The sequence below is a fragment of the Pituophis catenifer genome, unplaced genomic scaffold (genome assembly GCF_029215685.1).
Source record: "Pituophis catenifer annectens isolate HBS135680 unplaced genomic scaffold, rPitCat1.0.hap2 SCAF_17, whole genome shotgun sequence".
Classification (NCBI taxonomy): Eukaryota; Metazoa; Chordata; class Lepidosauria; order Squamata; family Colubridae; genus Pituophis; species Pituophis catenifer.
In genome coordinates, this window is record NW_027256897.1 from 1,993,352 (window position 1) to 2,016,303 (window position 22,952).

The following is a 22,952-nucleotide window of genomic DNA, read 5'->3' on the forward strand; positions in this document are numbered from 1 at the left end:
GAGTAGAATGGAGTAGAGACTAGACTAGACTAGAATAGAGTAGAGTAGAGTAGAGTAGAGTAGAGTAGAGTAGAGTAGAGTAGAGTAAAGACTAGACTAGACTAGACTAGACTAGACTAGACTAGACTAGACTAGACTAGACTAGACTAGAATAGAATAGAATAGAATAGAATAGAATAGAATAGAGTAGAGTAGAGTAGAGTAGAATGGAGTAGAGACTAGACTAGACTAGAATAGAGTAGAGTAGAGTAGAGTAGAGTAGAGTAGAGTAGAGTAGAGTAAAGACTAGACTAGACTAGACTAGACTAGACTAGACTAGACTAGACTAGAATAGAATAGAATAGAATAGAATAGAATAGAGTAGAGTAGAATGGAGTAGAGACTAGAGTAGAATAGAATAGAATAGAATAGAATAGAATAGAATAGAATAGAATAGAATAGAATAGAATAGAATAGAGTAGAATGGAGTAGAGACTAGACTAGACTAGAGTAGAGTAGAGTAGAGTAGAGTAGAGTAGAGTAGAGTAGAGTAGAGTAGAGTAAAGACTAGACTAGACTAGACTAGACTAGACTAGACTAGACTAGACTAGACTAGAATAGAATAGAATAGAATAGAATAGAATAGAATAGAGTAGAGTAGAGTAGAGTAGAGTAGAGTAGAATGGAGTAGAGACTAGAGTAGAATAGAAACTAGAGTAGAGTAGAGTAGAGTAGAGACTAGACTAGATTAGACTAGACTAGACTAGACTAGATTAGACTGAATAGAATAGAATAGAATAGAATAGAATAGAATAGAATAGAATAGAATAGAATAGAATAGAATAGAATAGAAATATTCTTTATTGGCCAAATGTGACTAGACACACAAGGAATTTGTCTTTGGTGCCTACGCTCTCGGTGTACATAAAAAGACAACATACATTCGTCAAGAATCAGAAGGTTCAACACTTAATGATAGTCATAGGGTACAAATAAGCAATCAAATCATGCTAGTAAACAATGTCAATATAAATCATAAGGATACCAGCAACAAGTTACAGTCATGCAGTCATAAGTGGGAGGAGATGGGTGATGGGAACGATGAGAAGACTAATAGTAGTAGTAGTGCGGACTTAGTAAATAGTTTGACAGTGTTGAGGGAATTATTTATTTAACGGTATGTAGTGTGCACGGCCCCGTTGCGAACTACTTACTAAAGGTAAGTAGAACCCACCCCTGGATGGAAGGCAGGTGAATTTTCATTCTCACTGTAAAACCTGCGTTTCTTCCTCTACAGGCAGAATTGCGCTAAAGGAGGTTCGGCTGGCCTCTGCTCATCCGGGTTTCTCCCAGCGGGCTCCGTGGGTTGAAGAATGCCTCTGCCCCCAGGGGTACCAAGGCCGATTTTGCGAGTTTTGCGCTCCGGGTTACAAACGGGAGATTGCTTGGGGCGGGCCATTTGCAAGTTGCGTGCCTTGTACCTGCAACCAGCACGGGAGCTGCGATCCTAATTCGGGTGCGTATAAATACTATCAAATTTAGGACAGATGGTATTCCTGGCTTGAGAGTAAACGCAAAACCTAAGGGATAATCTCTTAAATATAATATGTAGAAGGTAAAATTGCTGAAGAAATATAGGATATGAAACTGAATTATGAATCGATGTTATTACAATTCAAATAAGGATGTAATTTAAGATAGAGAGATATAGAATTAGAATTTTTGTAAATATGTTTGTTATGATAGAGATACCGATATAGAAAAGCTGTCATTAGCGTTAAATTTTTGCTATGTGGGGTTTTTTTGTATGGTGTGTTTTATATGTTGGAATTTCAATAAATATTATTTTTTTTAAAAAAAGAATTCTGGATTTAGATCTCTTGTGAGCATGAAGGGATTCGAGACTGATAACACGTTTGACTCCTCCCACCAGTTCATTCGTGTCATCTCCTACAGTTACACTTCCTCAGGTCTTTTCTTTCTGAGAAAATCTTCCTAAGGTTTCCTTGTCTCTGCCCCTTCCCTCCTCCCCCTCCTCCTTCCACAGGCATCTGCCAATGTCTACACAACACCGAAGGACCCGCTTGTGAGCGATGCGTTGTGGGGTTCTACGGCAACCCTTTTCTTGGGCAGCCTGATGACTGCCAACCTTGCCCGTGTCCGGGGCAAGGGCCTTGCGCAACCATGCTAGACAGCGAAGAAGTGGTCTGCACGCACTGTCCCCCGGGACAGAGAGGTAAGTGACCCCCACAGCAGGGCACCTCAAAAGGCAAGCAACACTGGCCCAAACACAATGCTCACCGAGTAAAGTGGTATATAAGTTTAAGTGCTATTGTTATTCTTATTATTATTACTCTGTTGCTTTGCATGTGTTCTGACCTAAACTCCCTTAATAAGCAGGAGGCAGGAATTGGTCCCGGCAAAACCTCTTTTATTTACACGACTGTGAGTTACGGTCATTCACAGTCAGCAAGGTTTGTCCAAACAGTTTTGCAAAGGAATGTTTCTCAACACACCTTATCTCGTTTGGCAAGCTGCCACGTAACTGGTTTCCAAACGCAGTACAAGGCCAAACTTGGCACAGAGTCTCTCAGAGTCACGGGACGAATTTATTTATTTATTGTTTATTGTTTATATTTATATACCGCCCTTCTCCCGAAGGACTCAGGGCGGTGAACAGTAAAACCCAAGAAATACAAAATTTAAAAACAGTATTAAAATCCAATTAAATTAATTTGGCCCACAATTAAAAACACCCCTGTATTAAGACTCCTAATTAAACAATTTAAAAATTAAAACAATTTAAAAGAGTTAGGCCAGCCCGGCTTGCTGGAATAAAAATGTCTTTAGGGAACGGCGAAAGGTGCGAAGATCTGGGATCTGCCGTATGAATTATTTTCCGCAAAAGCCCCCTCCCCATTCGCTCCTCTTTTGTTTCCTATGGGAGGAGCCAATCACCTCCCAAGGTGTGGCTTTACTCCCAAGTCGACCCTGCTTTCTGAGTTATTCTTGTCTTCTGGCAGCTCTGCGCATGCTCACACCGGGAACAGGCTCCAGCTGTTCCTTTGCCTCGCTGCTGTCTATCTCCTTCTCTGCCTCCGACGCAGAGCTCTCGTCTGAGCTTTCCCCAGCTCCCAGGACTGGTCCAAGTTCCTCCCCAACCTCCTCACTGTCCGACCCTACTGCCAACTCCGCTGGCCGCCAGCAGGCCACAACAGCATATGCACTGAGAGCTTCTGCACCGGAGACAAATTCCTTGTGGGTCTAATCACACCTGGCCAATAAAAATATTTTAATTCATCATCATCATCATTATTATTACCATCATCGTCCTCAATTATCAGGGAAAATGTTCTGTTTGCGTTTCTCAGGTCGCCTGTGTGAATTATGCGATGACGGTTTCTTCGGGGATCCCTTGGGAAGAAACGGATCGCTGCGTCCTTGCAAGAGCTGCGATTGCCGTGGCAACACGGACCCCAACGCAGTGGGCAATTGTGACACTTTCACCGGCCGTTGTCTACGCTGCTTGTACAACACCGCAGGGGAGCATTGCGAGCGGTGCCAGGAGGGCTTCTATGGAAATCCTTTGGCTGCCAACCCAGCCACCAAGTGTGCGCGTGAGTCCTTCAGCTAAACCCGAGAACCGAGGGTGAAATCCAGCAGGTTCTGGCGAACCGGTAGCGGAAATTTTGAGTAGTTCAGAGAACCGGCAAATACCACCTGTGGCTGGCCCCAGAGTGGGGTGGGAATGGAGATTTTGCAGTATTCTTCGCCTGCCACGCCCAGAAAGCTACACCCACCAAGCCACACCCCGCCCACCAAGCCACGCCCACAGAACCCGTGGTAAAAAAAAATTGAATTTCACCACTGCTGAGAACCATCCCAAAAGTTTCTTAAGATGTGGTGGGAGCGTCAACAGCGTGAGCGATTAAATCGAGGCTGCTTTTGATCTCAAGGATATAACAGAATAATAGAAATGGAAGAGGGTACCTTGGAGGTCTTCTAGTCCAGCCCCCTGCTCAAGCTGAAGACTCTAGTCTAGGCCATTCCCGAACAAATGATCATCCAAGCTCTTCTTTAAAAACCTCCAGTGATGGAGCTCCCACAACTTCTGGAGGTGAGCCATTCCGCTGATTAAAACTCACTTAACGACTGTCTGGCTTAGACAATTGAACTTTTGGGGTCCATTGTGGTCGTAGGTCGAGGACTACCTGTAGAGCAAAACAAGAAATGATGGAAGCTAATCAAAGAGAGATCCAGCCTAGAACTAAGGAGAAACTCCCTAACAGTGGGGACAATTAACCAGTGGAACTACTTGCCACCAGAAGTTGTGGATGCTCCATCATTGGAGGTTTTTAAGAAGAGACCAGACAGTCACTTGTCTGAAATGGTAGAGGGGTCTCCTGCTTGAGCTGGGGGCTGGACTAGAAGACCTCCAAGGTCCCTTCCAGCTCTATTTTGATTGAACTATGCAGGTTTTTTTTAGCTGATTGGCTGCATTTCAGCCTCACGTTATTTCTCCTTCTTTCTCACATTCTCTCTCTTCTCTCTCTCTCTCTTTCTTCCTAGCCTGCAACTGTAACCCTGATGGCTCTACTCAGGGACCAAAAACTTGTGATCCCGTTTCGGGTCAGTGTCACTGCCTCCCCAATGTAAGCGGACGAGAGTGCACCCAGTGCCTGGAAGGCTATTTTGATCTACAGCCAGGAGTGGGGTGCAGAAGGTAACGGACGTGGGATTGAGGGAGGAGAAGGGTGAGAAGTTTCCAGGAAAGGCCAGAAGAGGGGTACATAACCCATCTTCCTTCAAATGGGTGGTTTTTGATCCATTGGGATTACGACTTGGTTCTCTAGAGTTTTCAACCTTAGCAACTTCAAGATGGGTGGACTTCAACTCCCAGGATTCTCCAGCCAGCATGCCGGCTGAGGAATTCTGGGAGTGGAAGTCCAAACATGCTGGATGGAAAGTTAGTTGGTCCAAACCCATTGGCTGCAGAATTCTGGGAGTTGAAATCCACACATCTTGGCTGAGGAACACTGAGCTGAGGAAAAGGAATGCTGGCTGGGGAATTCTGGGAATTGAAGTCCAGCCATGCTGAATAAAGAATTCTGGGAGTTGAAGCCCATGCACGCTAGATGGGGAATTCTAGGAGTTGAAGTCCAAACGTCTTGGCTGAGGAACATTTCTCTTAGATCAAAGAGAAATGAATTCTGGCTATGGAATTCTGGGAGATGGCCCACCATGGATGAATGAATGAAGAATTCTGGGAGTTGAAGTCCATGGGGAATTCTGAGCGTTGAATCCAAACATACTGCCTGGAGAATTCTGGGAGTTGAAGCCCACACCTTTTAAAGGTGCCCAGTTAAAGAAAGCAGCTCCAGATGATACTTGGCAACTGAGGATGTTCCCATCCGAGGAGAATCAGACTAACATTAAACATAACATGTCCTCTCTCTCTCTCTCCCTCTCTCTCTCTCTCTCTCTCACTCTCTCCCTCTCTCTCTCTCTCTCTCTCTCTCTCTCCCCCCCCTCCAAGTTGTCAGTGCCACCCGATGGGAGCCCAGAGCAACATCTGTCACCCCACTGCAGGGCAATGCATCTGCCATCCCGGCGTGACGGGGCTATCGTGCAATCAGTGCCAGGCTGGCTTCTTTCAATTCTCTTCCCAAGGCTGCCAAGGTAGGCTCAACTTCCCTTCCCTTTCCCTACTTCTGGTGGGCCCAGAAGGCCTGAAATCTGAGCTCACGTGCCCACCGATATAGCTACGTGTGCCACCTGTGGCACGCGTGCCATAGGTTCCCCATCACGGGTGTAGGGTTTCCTGTTTGAATAGGAGGTTGGACTAGAGGACCTCCAAGGTCCCTTCTAGTTCGGTTATTTCTCCTTTATTTGGTACCCACTGAAGATAAACATCAGGAGGCCTCGTGATGACTCACCCCCCCAAATGCATTTTGGTTTCTTTCCAGCCTGCAACTGTTCCCAGATTGGTTCGGTTTCACTCCAGTGCCGTGACAACAGTACTTGTGTGTGTAAGAAGGGCTTTGTGGGTAACAAGTGCGAAGAGTGTGATGTGAACTACTTCTTTGACCTGGAAAGGAAGCAATGCCGGGAGTGTCCCCTTTGCTACAGCCTTGTGAAAGAGGAGGTAAGATTCTGTTTTGATCAGCCAATTTAGTAAGCCTTTCAGTCCGATTAATTGAATGTTCTCACTCAAATCAGCCTTGAAATATCAACTTTCTTGATCGGCCTTTCGGTGCCCTTAATGGCAGATCAATCAGCCTTAAATAGATACACATGGCCTGGCAGACATTGTGATGGCCACAAATACGAGAATCTGCCCTAAGACCTCTCCTTTCAGCCATCCTAACATTGAACAGTGGCCGAATGAGTGGTCTTTAACTGAGGACTAGCTGCACGATAGAGTAGAGTAGAGTAGAGTAGAGTAGAGTAGAGTAGAGTAGAGTAGAGTAGAATAGAATAGAGTACAGTAGAGTACAGTAGACTAGAATAGAATAGAATAGAATAGAGTAGAAGGGAAGAGGAAGGGGAAGAGAAGAGAAGAGAAGAGAAGAGAAGAGAAGAGAAGAGAAGAGAAGAGAAGATGGGGAAGGGAAGGGAAGGGGAAGAGAAGAGAAGAGAAGAGAAGAGAAGAGAAGAGAAGAGAAGAGAAGAGAAGAGAAGAGAAGAGAAGAGAAGAGAAGAGAAGAGAAGATGGGGAAGGGAAGGGGAAGAGAAGAGAAGAGAAGAGAAGAGAAGAGAAGAGAAGAGAAGAGAAGAGAAGAGAAGAGAAGAGAAGAGAAGAGAAGAGAAGAGAAGAGAAGAGAAGAGAAGAGAAGATGGAAGGGAAGGGAAGGGAAGGGAAGGGAAGGGAAGGGAAGGGAAGGGAAGGGAAGGGAAGGGAAGGGAAGGGAAGGGAATTCCTTATTGGCCAAGTGGGATTGGACACACAACAAATTTGTCTTTGGTGCCTAAACTCTCATTGTACATAAAAGCTATAAGTGATAAACCATGATCATACTCATCATAAAAATACATTCATCATCAATCATAAGATACAACAGTGATAGAATCAACATAAATCGTACTAGGAAACTCAATAAAACCATATAAATTGTTAAGATACAAGCAACAAAGTTATAGTCATGAGTAGAAAAGGAGATAGGAAAGATAAGAAGACTAATATTAATAGAGTCTTACTAAATAGTTTGAGAGTGTTGTGGGAATTAGTTGTTTAGCAGACTGATGGCATGGGGGGAAAACCGTCCTTGGGTCTACATACTGCATTCTGATTCTTCTAACGCTCCATCACTGGAGGTTTTTAAGAAGAGCCGCTTGTCCGGAATGGGATAGGGTCTCCTGCTCGAGCAGGGGGTCAGACTAGAAGACCTCCAAGGTCCCTTCCAGCTCTGTTACGTTTAGAGAGAGGTGAGGTCTTTCTCCAAGACAGACTCACGAGGACTTCTTTCCTGTGCAGACGGACAGACTGAAGGACAAGTTGGCCGAAATGGAAGCCTGGTTCCAGAAGCCCAGCTGTGACCGATCCAAAGGCGAATATTATCATGCGATGTTTGGCGAGAGCCCACGTGGAGACAACCTTCAGCGTCCGTACCTGTTGGAAGGTAAAAATAATGGAAGGGGGAATCATCTTACGACAAACAGGAGACACCATTTTTCCTGGGCAACTGATTAATTGTTCTCACTGTCAGGAAATTCCTACTTAGTTCTAAGTTGGATCTTTCCTTGATGAGTTTCCCCCTCTTGATTCTTGTCCTGCCTTCTGGTGCTTTTTGACAAATGTCTCCTGGCTTTCAATGGTTGGAGTTCCACCAAAGAGGGCATCAAATCTCCATGTTTTGTTTCCAAACATTCACAGATCAGTTCCTTGGCCCTTCGGCCAAGGGAAGAGTTGAAATGTCAGGATCTGAAGGTCCATATCTCACTTAGCATCGGATCAATGGAAGGGCTTTGGAGGGGGTTCTTGAGAAGGACTCCTCTGTTTTGGCTTTTCTTCGTCAGCTTTCTCGAGGTCCAGCTTTAGAGGCATCATGGACCAGGGGAGTCCACCCCGAATGACATTGTCTTGGTTCCAGGTGCCAAAGCTGCTTTCTTGGAGAAGATGACGGATCTGAAGGGCTTGGTGGAAGATGCCCACCATCGGCTGAGCAACACCAGCAAAGCCATCGCTTGCGACGGTCAACGGGTCACCAAAGTGTGCGGACTCCTTTCCGATGTATCTTCCACCCTTCAGTCCACCCATGAGGACATCCAGCTGGCCACTGAGATCCTAGAGAGCACGGTACCTGATACATATATTATAATGATGATGATGATGATGATGATGATGTACTTGGTTGATCCCTAGGACGCTGGCAGCAACCCATATCAACCATAAATATGTCATAAATATGAGTCAGTTGCCAAGTGTCTGAATTTTGATCAAATGACCACAGGGGTGCTGCAACGGGCATAGGTATGAAAAATGGCCATAAGTCAGTTTTTTTTCAGGGCTGTTGTAACTTTGCTCACTAACCAAATGGTTGTAATTCAAGGACTACCTGTATTAATCTTAACCACAGTCTGTTTCTTCTCCTAAATCCATCTACTGATCTATCAACAGGTAGTTTTCTGACCCAACTAGGTAACTTCATCAGTGATAGAAGGGAGGAGGAGGAGGAGGAGGAGGAGGAAAAGGACTGTGGGGTCCTCGGTGCTCTCTGAGCTTGATTGTTTCCTTGCAAACGTTTCATGACCCAACTAAGTAACATCACCAGTGCTAGAAGGGAGTGGGGTTTGCTCTTTCTCCCTTCTAGCATTGATGACATCACTTAGTTGGGAAATGAAACGTCTGCGAGAAACCCACCAAGCTCAGAGATCCCCAAGGACCCCACGGTTCAATCCTGAGCTATCAATATCCTCAAATATCGGTACATAAATGTCCATAACGACAACATTCAACAATGTGACTTAAGTTGTTTTAGCCACAAGAAGAGGACCGCCAAGACACAGGAGCGACGATCCGTGATCTGAATTCCTAAGCAGTCTCCCAGCAGAGAGCTGGGGGCGATCGAAAGCTTAATTCGGATATCAAACGAGATAATTTCATAGCGAAGGCAGAAAAGTTTTGCCATTTTTTTTTTTCCCGCGGTCGGGAAAGCCAGCTGAATCCATTTCAGCTCTCGTTCTCCGAGTTTCCAAACTATCAGTATCTAATTTGGGAAAACACGGGCATCTGCCCAAACTAATGAGTCCTTCAAAACAACTTTAATGGATGGAATAAATTCCTGCTTGGAAGGGAACAGACCAAGCGCTGATAAATGAAGCCCTTTCCCTTCGAAACACAACAACAACAACAACACAACACGGAGACTGTTAAAGTCACTGCTGGTCTTCTCACAAGCCAATGAACAATTGGATTCAATACGCTGAAAACTGAGTTAACGGGAAAAATCAGTCACTAAAAACTGGCGCAACTAACCCAACCATTAGTGCAGTTTAGACCTCAATTTACAATCCTTCCTTCGGCAAACATTCAGAGTTGCAACAGCACTGGGGAGGAGGAAAAAAAGTGGTCCTCGCACTTATGACCGTCGCAGCATCTCCACAGTCACGTGATCAGAATTCGGGTGCTTGGGAACCGGTATGTATTTACGATGGTTGCAGCATATCATGGCATTCAACAAGCCAATTTGCTTAAGGACTGCAATCTGCGTCGATCCACTTAACAACCATGGGGAAAACGAAAAAAAAAACATTGTAAGGGCAGGACTCATTTAGCAACCGCTTTCCTTCGCCATGGAAAACTCTGCTCCCAATTTTGGTTAAAAGTCAAGGACGTCCTGTAAGGTCCTGTAGGCCCTTGCCAACAAGGAACCTCATTGTTTCCCTCTGTAGCCAGAGTTCCAAGATATACTGCTCCTATGCCTAGAGGCTCTACTTGACCTGTGTACTAAATCTGTATCAAAGAAGGCTTTCCTTTGATCTGTTTTTTTAGGTCTGTAATTCAATTTATTTATTTATTTATTTATTATATTTCTATACCGCCTTTCTCCCGTAGGACTCAAGGCGGTGTACAGTCAAGAAAAATAGAGATACACAAACATCATAAAATTACACAGAGTCAAATTATTGAAACACATTTATTTGTCCTGACTGCAAAGCCAGGAGTAAATTAGTAGCATCTGTCTGTCTGTCTGTCTTCTTTCTAACTATCATGTCTGTCTATCTGTCTATCATCTGTCTATCATCTATCTTTGTATCTAATATCTATGTACCTATCTACCTACATCTATCATTAAACCATCTATCTACCTATCTACCTTTCTGTCTCCTCTCTCTCTCTCTCTCGCTTCTGTCTGTCTGTCTGTCTGTGTCTATCCATCCATCCCTCTGATCACTTTCTCTAATATCTATCTATCTATCTATCTATCTATCTATCTATCTATCTATCTATCTTCTATCTACCTTCTTTCTGTCTATCTCTCTCTGTCTATCTATCCATCCCTCTGATCACTTTCTCTAATATCTATCTATCTATCTATCTATCTATCTATCTATCTATCTATCTATCTTCTATCTACCTTCTTTCTGTCTATCTCTCTCTGTCTATCTATCCATCCCTCTGATCACTTTCTCTAATATCTATCTATCTATCTGTCTATCTATCTATCTATCTATCTACCTTCTTTCTATCTGTCTGTCTGTGTCTATCTATCCATCCGTCCATCCATCCATCCATCTGACATATCTCTATCTATTTCTCCTCTCTCTGTTTATCCATCCCTCCTTTGAAAGTGGCATCCTAATGCCGGTTGCAAATGTTTGTTTGTTTATTTGTAATTGACTTGCAGAGCCAATTGTCAATCATTTGCATGTGTTTACTCCTGTGAAATTGGCTCCTGGTGCCTGCTGTAAATTATGAGTGCACACTTGTTTATTTATGTGCCGTTGCCACCCGGTGCCAAATGAAAGCGATTAACATGTAAGTTGCTCATTTGTCTTTCGGTGGCGGTTGCAAACGAGCACAACTTACTTATTTAACTGTAGTTGGCTTCCCACGCCAATTACACATTATTTTTTTTAAAAAAAAAAACTATGGACAATCTCTTGAATCAACGGCTTTGTGTATGTCCTTATTTCTGGCCCCAAATAAAGAAGCGGCTTATTCACTTTTATTTCAGGAAGCTTCCTGTATATCTTCATATTATTCTCAAGATCTAATTTAGAATAAAATAACCCTACTTAGTTTTTCAACTCGATCAAAGTTTGCTAACCGGCGCCACCTAGTGGGGAAGAAATTGCGACCCAACACAGTACAGGAAAACTTGCTTAGTGACCATTTGAAGTTACAATAGCACCGGGAAAAAGTGCTAGTGTTACAATCGATCCTCGCAGTTATGACCATTGTAGCATGCTCTAAATTTTGATGCTCTACATTTTTATCACAGTTATGTGATAAAAATTTAGGCAGTTGGCAACAAACATGTTGGTTAATCGAGAACAATTAACCAGTGGAACAACTTGCCACCAGAAGTTGTGGGCGCTTCATCACTGGAGCTTTTTAAGAAGAGACTGGACAGTCAAAAGATCAATTGTTCTTTCTTTCTTTCTTTCTTTCTTTCTTTCTTTCTTTCTTTCTTTCTTTCTTTCTTTCTTTCTTTCTTTTCTCTCCCCCTGCTAGGAATTTTCTTCTGAGATTTCTTATCCGTCTACAAACTGGAGCCGGCATGCGATCAGATCCAGCGCCTTGGCCCGCAGGTAAGTTTTACATGCTGTTTGTAAAAATGCAAATTGCCCCATCCTTGTACAGACTAGCTTAATTAGTCAACTCATTCAAGTTGATCGAATGACTTCAAATATCTGGAATGGTTTAAGTATATGGAGAATTTTCTTTCCGGACCAATTTGGGAAAATCTTTAGGCTGGGAGATGTCCACCACCAAAGTCACCAGATTGGTTGGGGGGGGGGGTTTCCCTCTTTGCAGCCATGTTGAAATTGCATCCTTGGTGGAAGATCTGGCCAGAAGAGCCATCCAGGCATCCAACTCGAGTTATCAACTTCTGCAAAATGTTGCAAACGTCAGCAAGAGGATGCAGGAATTCAGGCAAGACATGGAAGAAAGGTGAGTTGGTGAGGTCCAGGATGGTGACACAGAGTCTAGAACAGGGGTCAGCAACCTGTGGCTCTGGAGCCGCATGCAGCTCTTTGGACCCTCTGCTGTGTGCTCCATGCAAACTGAGAGTCGGAGCTTCCTTTGTTAAAACTGTGGAACTCCCAGCCACTAGATGCCCAGATAGGCTTTAAAAAGCGATGTGGTAAACAGGAAGAAAGGCCTGTTTTAAACATTTCTGCTTAACGTGGCTACGTGTTTTCTCTAAGACTGCCTCAGCCACGTTTCGAGATTTGCATAAGGCCTTCCTAATTAAGCCAACCTAAATTAAATTAGACTAAAGTAAATTAAGATCAGGAAAATTGAGTTTGAGGCAACAGCTAAAAGAACAAGTTAAGCATGGCAAATGGGGCATTTATTGGCAGAGCTTCTTTGAGTCCTTTATGCTTTAAGATGGGCGGACTTCAACTCCCAAAATTCCCTAGCCAGGATGCAACTTTAAGCATCGTGGACTTCAACTCCCAAAAATCCTCAGCCAGACTGCTTTAAAATAAAATGAGCAAGACCCTGCCTGAAATTCAGCTCTAATTTTTCTATCCTAGCAAATATCAGCAAATACCACCTCTGGCTGGCCCCAGAGTGGGGTGGGAATGGAGATTTTGCAATATCCTTCCCCCAGGAGTGGGGTGGGAATGGAGATTTTGCAGTATCCTTCTCCTGCTACGCCCACCAAGCCACACCATGCCCACCAAGCCACGCCCACAGAACTGGTAGTAAAAAAAAATTGGATTTCACCACTGCTAAAACTCATTTCCTTCCAGTTTTTATCTTTGTTAAATTACAAGGATATCTGTGATGTCCACAGAGACCAAGCCCACCGTTTAAATGAGTTGATAATTTGAGAACATTTGCCTTGCAGTGGTGAGAAAATCGAAGAGACCCAAAAAACCCTCGTCTTGCAAATAGAAGATGCTGAGATCCTGGTTTCAGGCCATCAGAGCAACATAACCCTGGTTCAGACAAATACTTTGGAACTGGTAAGCGTTAGTCACAGGACGATTTTTTCTCTACATCCTTTGTTCATGGAATCAGGTTTTCTCTATATTGGATTATATTTTGTATATTCCTTATCCACTTAATGCCTTTTCCAATTTGATTCCAGGTCTTCTAAATCAGTGTTTCTCCATTTCAACAACTTTAAGAAGCGTGGACTTCAGCTCCCAGAATTCCCTAGAATGCTGGTGGTAGAATTCCCAGAATTCCCCAGCAAGCATGCTTTAAGATGCATGGACTTCAGTTCCCAGAATTCCCCAGCCAATATGTTTCTCAAACATGCTGGCTGCCAAACCCCCAGAATTCTCCAGCAAGTTGGCTGGGGGATTCTGGGAGTTGAAGTTCACCCCATGTTAAAATTGCTAAAGTGGAGAAACGCCTTCCTAAATCTTTCCTGCAAAATAAAACTTTTAGCATAACTATTGTGTTAGTCCCTGTTGTTTTAATGGTGGTCTTTTGGGTGCGGTCTAAGGAAATCAGCTTTATTTCTTCATTTTGCTAAGGTTTTTTAGTATGGTGCACTGTGCAAAGCAACCTGGAAAATAAAAATAGGGGTGTTAATAGCCTGCCAAAAAAATCAATCAATCAATTATTGAGTTTCTAGAATTGGAGGAAGAAAAAGGAAGTTTCTGGTTTTTTTCAGGTAATGATGGGATAGACACCTAGTTTGATTTAAATGTGGGATGAGGCAAAAATAAGGCAGAAAATCTTTCCAGCTCTTTTCCACTAGCTTGTTTCTATAATTGCATGGAATTCAGCGTATTTGCCCGTAGGCAGATTTGCCTGGTGGCCTATGGAGAGCAGGCTACTGCTTAAACACGGCTGATTTATGGAGCACAAGCTATCTTGGGGGCTCAGATGGAGCCCCCCCCCCCAAAAAAGTACCCCAGCAATCTATAAATGTCATAATTCTAGTAATAAATTTGTCTTTCCAATTCTGGGTAGTTTTTAATTTCGATTAAAATCCCCAGCCTCTGATCTTGCAGCGCCCTCTGGTGGAGAAAGCTGGAAATCTGGTCCAAGAAGCAGAGGAAATTCAACAACTGGTTGAAAGGAAACACCGGTTGGCAACCAACAAATCCTTGGCTGTAGAAACTGGGTTAAAAGAAATGCTACAGAGGACTCAGCCCTTGGAAGAGGTGAGTGCTTTGTGGATTGATTTTGCCTTTTATTTGGCAGCAAAATTTGGCACAACAAACCAGGATGCAAAGAAACAATCAACTGAAGGAATAGCTGACATTCGTGGTCAGATCTTGGGGGTCAACAACCTAGACTTATTTGATTGACTCCATCTTTTAAAAGGCTTCGCTATCAACCCTGTAATGCCACAAATGGCCATTAGGTGGCAGCAAAGAAGTATTTCAAATTAACTCTGGTCTGCCCTCTGGTGATCAGCGTGAGATTTGCAGCCCCGGTACTACCGCCCTGTGCAATATAATAACCGAATAATTCACATTTTGGCTGGGTTCACACACACACATCATCCTCACCCACAATCTAACGGGATGGCTTACTTAGGGCATCAACTCAAGTCAAGCCTGCTCCAAAGTTAAATAATTACTGGTCATTTTTAGCGAATGTTCGCACTTATGACTTTTTTAGCCTAATTTTGCTTTTCTCTGTTTCACAGCTATGGCAGAGAACGGACAATGCACAAGCACTGGCCGAGTCCTCCCTGGCCAATGGAGAGGCCGTGGTGTCCGAAGCGAAGGCTTTGGTGACCACATTGGACGGTAAAACGAGACTAATCCTAACCACTTAATCTCAAAAACATTTTCTCCCGGATGGGTAAACTCGCACCCAGACCCTCCAGTTCTCTATGGAACTTCTGAACTCTCATCCAGAACTGGACTTACTATGAATCAGGACAATCTTATAGACAAATTTGGGGGTGCAGAAAAAAGACAACAAAATATATTTTTTTAAAAAAAAAACTTTTTGCCTTACCACTATTTGTTTAGTGACTGTTCAAAGTCACAGCGGCGCTGAAAATGTGACTTCGGACTGGTCCTTGCACTTATGACCGTCACAGCATCCTCATGGTCACGTGATCAAAATTTAGACACTTGGCAACTGGCATGTACTTATGCCTGTTGCATTGTCCTGCGGTCGTGTGATCCCCTTTGGCAATCTTCCCAGCCAGCTTCCGACAAACAAAGTCAATGGGGAAGCTGGATTTGCTTAACGACTGTGTGATTCACTTTGCAACGGCAGTGACAAAACAGGTCATAAAATGGGCGCGGCTCACTTAACAAACGCTATGCTTAGCCACGCCAATTCCGGTCCCAATGGCGATCTCAGCCTTTCTTTGTAATGGAGTGTAATTTTATCTAGCTTGAAACAGGATAACCGGTTTCTCCTTTTTTGCCGGCAGGAATAAAGACCCTGATGGAAAACCCTAAAGGCCGCGCTGCGGTCAGGAGGAAGAGGGTTGCAGTGCGGGACAGGATGATTGCGGAGACCCAGAGGAAGGTCAAGCAGGTCCAGAGAGCCCTGGGAAATTCTGGAACCGTTTCTGCAAAGGCCTTCGAAATTGCCCGTGATGGGGAATCGGTCTCTAAGAAAAATGCTAAGGTACTTGTGCTTCCTAGACCAGTAACTCTCAATCTTAGCAACCTTCAGAGGTGTGGACTTCAATGCCCAGAATTCCCTCGACCAGCATCCTTTTAAAATATCCAGACTTCAACTCCCAGAATTCCCTTAGGCATCAATGCTTTGAAATGTCTGGACTTCTGGGAGTTGAATTCCTCAACCTCAGCATCTTTGAAAATATCTGAACTTCGACTCCCAGAATTCTCCAAGCAGCTTTCTTTAAAATATCTGGACTTCGACTCCCAGAATTCCCCAAGCAGTTTTCTTTAAAATATCTGGACTTCGACTCCCAGAATTCCCCAAGCAGTTTTCTTTAAAATATCTGGACTTCAATTCCCAGAATTCCCCAACCAGTTTTCTTTAAAATATTTGGACTTCAATTCCCAGAATTCCCCAACCAGTTTTCTTTGAAATGTCTGGACTTCAACTCCCAGAATTCTCCCACCAGTATGTTGAATGCTGGCTCAGGAATTCTGCCAATCCAAGCCATATATCTTAACATTCCTGAAGTTGATAAAGATTTAAACCTTGGCTTATCCTTTAAAAAAAAACTACACATACACACGCATACACAAGAATATTGTATCTGTTGGGGTTTTTTTTTCCCCTGAGGTCCCTCTTTTATTTGTTTGTTTCATAAAAATCTTTTTTTTTTTTACAAAAAACAACAACAACAACAAATAAGCAGAATTAGACTTTGTAAATTCTTGGATGGGAGACCACTTAGAAATCCTGGCTAGAAAATGGGGAATGGAAAAACAGCTGAGAAAAAAGGCTATTTTGGGGACCAAGGAGAAGCAACGGGAAGGTCTCTCTCTTTCAAATCACCAAAGGTGGCACGAGGGCAGCTTTATGGCGTCATTCATTCTCCTCTGTTTCTTTTTAACTCTTCTGTTCTGCAGGCAGCCGAAGACGTGCTAAGACAGGCCAAGCAAGAGAAGAAGCAGGCCAGCAAAATATCTGCCAGAGTTGCTCTTACGATGGCAGAGATCTCCAGACAGGAAGACAAAGCCAAAGAACTTCAGGTCCAACTTGGAAAACCTGAGGAGGTCGGTCACCATTCCTCAAGGTACATCAGGACAGGGATGTCCCAAAAGCGCCTTTCGACTTTGTTTTGTTTTTTTTTTCCTTGAAGACGTCTCGCTCCTCCATCCAAGAAGCTTCTTCCATTCTGACTTAGAAGTTCAGTTCTAAGTCGAGTTCAGTTCATCCAGAACGGAAAAAGCTTCTTGGGCGAGGAGTGAAATGTCTTCAAGGGAAAACAAAGTCCAGTTGCCCTTTGGAAAAGCAAACTTTTTGGGACAGCCATGGCCTGGATGACGGAGAATCTGAATAGACATCAGGAGAAGGGACCATTGGAGGAGCCTAACGTAAGACTTGTCTTGTTTGAAGGTCGTCATGGAGATGAAGAGGCTTGGTCAGAACTTCCAAGTGGCCCAACACTCCTTGGAGGTGGACATTAAGGCCCTCAAGCATCTGCTCTCCAAGCTAGGTAAGCCCTCAATTCATGGTCACCTTGAACTAACCAAGATTAGCCCAATCCAAGCTTGCCTCGTTCCGTGATTCCAGGTAGTCCTTGAGGTGTTAAAACAGATATTTAAAAGGCATCCAGAGCGAGAGTTGATCAAATATACCTGTGGATTTAGCTTTTACCTGGCAAGGAATACACCTGTTCCAAGCTTTCAGCATTCCCAGTCATTTCCACTAGAGGGCAGACTCTTCTTTCCATAAAGATTTTTTTTTTTTTTTAATTAAATTACTTTGGGTTTGAGCTTCCTTGGAACAATTCAGGCAGTGGTGAAATCTAATTTTTTTTTACTACCGGTTCTGTGGGCATGGCTTGGTGGGCATGGCAGGGAAAGGATATTGCAAAATCTCCCTTCCCACCCCACTCTGGGGCCAGCCAGAGGCGGCATTTGCCGGTTCTCTGAACTACTCAAAATTTCCGCTACAGGTTCTCCAAAACCTGTCAGAACCTGCTGAATTCAGGGGTGAAATCCCTGACAGGTTCTGTGCTGTGGAGTTGATTTCCCAGTCTGGTCTACTTAGCAGGGCTGTGATGTTGGAGCTGTGATTTTTTAGGGGTGTCCGTCCCCCTCCCTTAGTGATAACACTCTTGTTTTGTCTCCCCCCCCCCCACCCAGGAAACCTGGATCAATCGGCAGCTGTGCTCCATGCAAGCCAGGTCCAGCTGGCAAGCTTGAAGCTGCGCCTGGCAGGACCTGGTTCCCTGAATCAGACGCTGGGCATCTTGGTACGGGAAGCTGAGCAACAACGGGTATCATTGGAAGCCTTCGAAGAAGATCTGGAGGAGATCCAGAGTGACAAGGAGAACCTAGAAGCTATTCTTCGGAGCTTGCCCAGCGGCTGTTAGAGCTGAAAGGAGGCCTGCAAAATTGAGGAGTGGCAGTGAGGGAATCAATATAGACCCTTTTTTTAAAAAAAGGAAATGTTCCCAGAATGCATCTTTGTCAGGGACAGAGAATAGCTTGAGTAAACCATCCGTGATTCTGGGCTGCCGCAACCAACCTTAAGAATCAAACCCCGAAATGGAGACCTCCCAAATTCATTGCAGTCCTGAGGACTAGAAACCTGAAACAGCCATTTTGCAACTCTTGGGAAAACTGAGCCTTGTGCTTTTTTTTGGTCCAAGGAGTTTTGGACCCTGGTGGGGAGAGAAAAAAGAAAAAAAAAAGATTCCAAGAGATTTGAAACCCTGATACAGAAAAATTGAAAATTGGCTGCCAGGATCGGGAGTAAATTCCAGTGCTAGGGATGTAGAATTTGCTTGTTTCCAGTTCTTCAGAAGTTTGAGAAATGCTTTAAAGAGAAATTCTCGTTTTCTTTTTAAGACAAGCGTTAAAAACCAACAAAAACAGCCTCTTAGCTGTGGAATTGAATAGACAAAACGGTGGTGAAATTGACTGGACCCAGGTTGTGTCAATATCTTATGAAATTGACCCACCCACAATGGTGAAAACTGGACAAGAAACAGTGTTTTGGGAAATCGGTAAACAAGCAGAAGATCCAAAATTTTGATATTTTCCCATCCCTTGTCCTGAAAAAATACCACCTTCGCCAATCAAGGACCCAAACCTGCGACGTTCTAAGGTAGTGATGGCTAACCTTTTTGCCATCGCATGCCAAAAGTGGGGGGAGTGCGGGAGGGTCGTGCGTACATGCCCACACTCATAATTATATGCACCCATCCCCCCACGCATGCACGCATGGCCCCCTCCCCCCACTTTTGGCATGCAATGGCACAGTGGGACCGGAAGGCCCGTTTTTTGCTCTCCCCAGGCTCCAGGGTCTCTCTAGAAGCCTGGGGAGGGTGAAAACTGCCATCCCCACCCACCCAGAGGCCCTCCGGAGGCTGAAAACAGCCCGTTTGCCAACTTCCGGTGGGACCAGAAAGGCTCTGGAGCCTGAGGAGAGCAAAATATGGGCCTTCCCCACCCACCACCCACCCCCAGGCCCTCCGGAAGAAGGAAACAGCCTGTTTCCCTACTTCTGGTGGGCCCAGAAGGCCCGAAAATCAGCTGGCCGGCGCGCATGTGAGCTCGCGTGCCCATCGATATGGCTTTGTGTGCCATAGATTCACCATCACGGTTCTAGCAAGCAAACTGCGGAACGCTTCTCTCAAATGGCAAATCCTTCTTGTATATCAGCGATCTGGAATCCATTCGCTTGCTGACATAGAAAGCTATTTCAGCCCTGTTGAGCTTAAAAGAGAGAAACTCTGCGGTTACATTCACACATATAATCAGGAAAGCTTTATCTGAGTTTTTTAAGAATACGGGATTTGTACTGTACATCTACGTGTGTTAATATATCTCTTTTCCGGACCCCAGCTTTTCAATCCTGCTTTAAAGCGGCAATGAGCTGACGGTGTGAATGTTTACAAATATCTTATCTTTGGGGGGGGGTGGTTCCCAGCCTGGGCAGGAGACTCTGGGATTGTATTTGTTAAGGATCAGCAAATGGGATGCTAAATCCATATTACACCCATCTACACCCCGGAGGGCTTATCCTCTTTACATCCTAATTCCCTGCATGCATAAATCGATCGATTTGCATTTTAAATATTTAAATGATGCCTTTCCGTGGAGCTCCCGTCACCTCCAAAGAACGAGACAAAAATCGCTCAGCAAGAATACCAAGTGGCTCAAATTAACAGACACACCAGTCCTTTAAGATTCATTTCGGGCTGAGTTAATAACGCCGTATTTAGCTGGGAGCCACGATGGGCTGGGTAATCCCTAAACTATGATTGATAGTTTCCGATGGGCGTCCTGACACGAATAAGACCAGAAAGGGAAATTTATAGTTTTGTATGCGATGCAGACAGTCCTTGACTTAACAACCACAATTAACCCCAATTTTCTGTTGCTAATTGAGACACCTGTTGAGTGAGTTTTGCCCCCATTTTATGACCTTTCTTGCCTCGATTGTTAAGTGGATCACTGCAGTTGTTGAGTGAGTCAAAAATACACTTTTCCCAAAAGGTTTCCACAATTGTAAACACGTTTGAATTTTATCTCCTCTTTCTGAGGTTGCCTCGTAGCTAAACTGCATGAGCTTTTTATACCGAGGGAAAAAAATGTGATGATGATGATTATTATTATTTTTGTTGCCTTCCTTATAGAGAAGGAAAAAAGGACGTATTTTATCTGAATTCTTTCTTTCCATATCTTTCTAAGCCTTGCCAATGCGAGTGTTAAAAAACAGTGTGGGAGAAAATAACCCAACCCGTTGAAAGAAAGAAAGAAAAAAATGAGATAATCAAGAGAGCAGATTCCAACACTGAGAGTAGATTTCCCCCAAGGACATTACTAACACAAAGGAATCCTTGCGCAAACTTCACTCGGCCCTGGGAAATCTCGGTTTATCTTCTCACCAGCGTTGGAAACCTGACTTTGGATGGTGAAGAGCAGAGGACTAGGAAGAAAACAAAAATAAAAAGCAGAAGACACCACTTTTGAGGGTCTCCTTAAAGAGATGGGTGGGAAGAAGGAATGATTGAGATTTAAGGAATCAGTGTTCCTGCCAGTTTCCTTCCAAGTATTGTGTTTCTCCTCCAAAATTTTTAGTTGTGATCATCTTACAGTAGCGGCCAAAATTGTTGGAAACCTTTTGGGGAAAGTGTATTTTTGAGATTTGATGTCTAATAACACCACTTCTATTTTGGAGTTTCAAGATAATCCTATTCCACTGCTAGAATGGCTTGGGAATAGCCCAGATCTTAACCCTATGGAAAATCTATGGAGTCGACTAAAGAAACTGGTTAGTCAGAAGCAACCCAGCAATAAAACCCAGTTAATAGAAGCAATCCTTCAATTTTGGTTTCACATCATAACAGCTGCAGAACTAAAAGGCTTGTTTCACTCCATGGGAAGATGTTGTAAGGCCGTCATTCATACTAAAGATTACCCAACGAAGGATTCACTGACATGGGGATCATTTTTGTATATCTCGTTTTTTCTACGTGTCTCACTTTTCTTCTTTATACCATAACTGCTATTCTAGTAGCAAATCCTTCATAAAAGTTATTGCATTACATTCCTGATTAAATTATCTTTCCATTGATATATAATTTTATAATACTACTCCCCCCCCCAAAAAAGTGGTGTTATTAGCTAGTTTTAGAAAATACACTTTTCCCAGAAGGTTTCCACAATTTTGGCCACTACTCCAAATATTTTTGAGGCTCCTAGGCTTATAAGACGATCTTAGAGAGCTTCTACTTTAATCTTGCCCCAGAGCAGGAATCCTGAGATTGACAAGATGAATGGTGATCCAACCTTTGCTTGAGATCTTGCAGTGATGGAGACCTCGTGATTAGGTGACAGGCTGGTCCACAGTTCTCACAGTTAGGATGTTCCTCCTGACTTTGAGTTTGGATCTTCTTATGTACAGCTTCCATCCGCTGGTTCTTCTCCCATCTTCGGTGCTATGAAGAATAAGTCCATGTCTTCTTTTTCTGAGGCAACCCTTCAAGAATTGGTAGATTGCGATCATGTCTCTCTTTAATCTTCTCTTCTTCAGGCTAAACTGATCCACTTCTATATAAGGGTTGACCCTCCACCATCTTCTCTTCCCTCGTTCCAGGTCCTCCACATCCTTCTTGAGTTGTGGCCACCACAGTTGGACCCACAACCGAGCCCAAATCTTCTGCCGCTAACCGAAACGTTTGTTCGGTCAACGTTGCCCCATTTTGCGAAATTTCGTGCCCCAGTTGTTGCTGTGGTTGTTAAGCGAGTCACACGGTTGTTAAGTGAATCTGGATTTCCCTATGGACCTGGCTTGTCAGAAGGTCACAAAAGGGGAGATCACATGACCCCGGGACACTGCGACCGTCATAAATAGGACTCAGTTGCCAAGGGTCTGCATTTTGATGGCGTGACCCCGGAGATGCTGCCACGGTTGTTAAGTGTGAAAAGCGGACGTAACTTTCTCTCTTCGGTGCCGATGCAATTTTGAACGGTCACTAAGTGAGTGGTTGTAAGTCGAGGGCTACCTGCAGTCCAGGTGTCGTCTGGCCAGGGCCGTGTCAAGTGGCACGATCACTTTCCGTGATGTTAATGCTTTTAGCTCCGAGATCCGGCGTTTGGGCAGCTGCAATAAAGCAAAAATATTAGGCTGATGGTCGAAAAAGGAGGGAAACGCTAGAGAGGAAAGGGAACTTGGGAGGGAAGAGGAAAAACCTGATTTCAGCCCCTGGGTCTGCAGGAGACCCACGTGATGGGCAGGGTGGAGGAGACCCTCCCTGGGCTGCTCTCTCTGTCCTCGGCAAAGTTGACAAACCTCGCCAGGAATGCTGTGGATAATAAGTGCTTTGGGCCTTTCAGGCGGTGATTCAGAATCTTGGCTTCACCGAGGTGGGTGGGGGTCCCCGGGAACCACGCCTTGGTCCACGCCTGTTTGGTTGCATTTCTGAACCAAAATATATATATATATATATTCCCAGGAAATTTGAAAGCAGAATAGAGCAGGGATGAACTTTCTTTTTCTTTCTTTCTTTCTTTCTTTCTTTCTTTCTTTCTTTCTTTCTTTCTTTCTTTCTCTTTCCTTTCTTTCTTTCTTTCTTTCTTTCTCTTTCTGTCCTTTCTTCTCTCTTTTTCTCTCTCATTCTTTCTCCATCTATTTCTCTAATTTTTCATTTGTCTTCTTCCCTTTCTTCACATCCCTCCCTGCCTTTCTATATTCCTTCCTTTTGTTTTTT

At 44.0% G+C, this 22,952-nt stretch overlaps 1 protein-coding gene across 1 annotated transcript in view; it reads left to right on the forward strand.

Annotated features, from left to right (window-relative positions):
* LAMC3 (laminin subunit gamma 3) overlaps window positions 1-18,104 on the forward strand; it is a 39,489-nt gene extending 21,385 nt beyond the window's left edge. Inside the window, exons 12-28 of the mRNA XM_070955647.1 lie at window positions 1,277-1,495; window positions 2,027-2,215; window positions 3,351-3,596; window positions 4,549-4,702; window positions 5,516-5,658; window positions 5,946-6,124; window positions 7,454-7,598; window positions 8,070-8,275; window positions 11,657-11,733; window positions 11,960-12,097; window positions 13,005-13,122; window positions 14,125-14,277; window positions 14,769-14,871; window positions 15,513-15,712; window positions 16,633-16,779; window positions 17,123-17,222; window positions 17,875-18,104. Coding sequence (XP_070811748.1) covers window positions 1,277-1,495; window positions 2,027-2,215; window positions 3,351-3,596; window positions 4,549-4,702; window positions 5,516-5,658; window positions 5,946-6,124; window positions 7,454-7,598; window positions 8,070-8,275; window positions 11,657-11,733; window positions 11,960-12,097; window positions 13,005-13,122; window positions 14,125-14,277; window positions 14,769-14,871; window positions 15,513-15,712; window positions 16,633-16,779; window positions 17,123-17,222; window positions 17,875-18,104 — 2,747 coding nt within the window. The remainder of the gene's footprint in view (window positions 1-1,276; window positions 1,496-2,026; window positions 2,216-3,350; window positions 3,597-4,548; window positions 4,703-5,515; window positions 5,659-5,945; window positions 6,125-7,453; window positions 7,599-8,069; window positions 8,276-11,656; window positions 11,734-11,959; window positions 12,098-13,004; window positions 13,123-14,124; window positions 14,278-14,768; window positions 14,872-15,512; window positions 15,713-16,632; window positions 16,780-17,122; window positions 17,223-17,874) is intronic.
* Window positions 18,105-22,952: the final 4,848 nt, after the last annotated feature.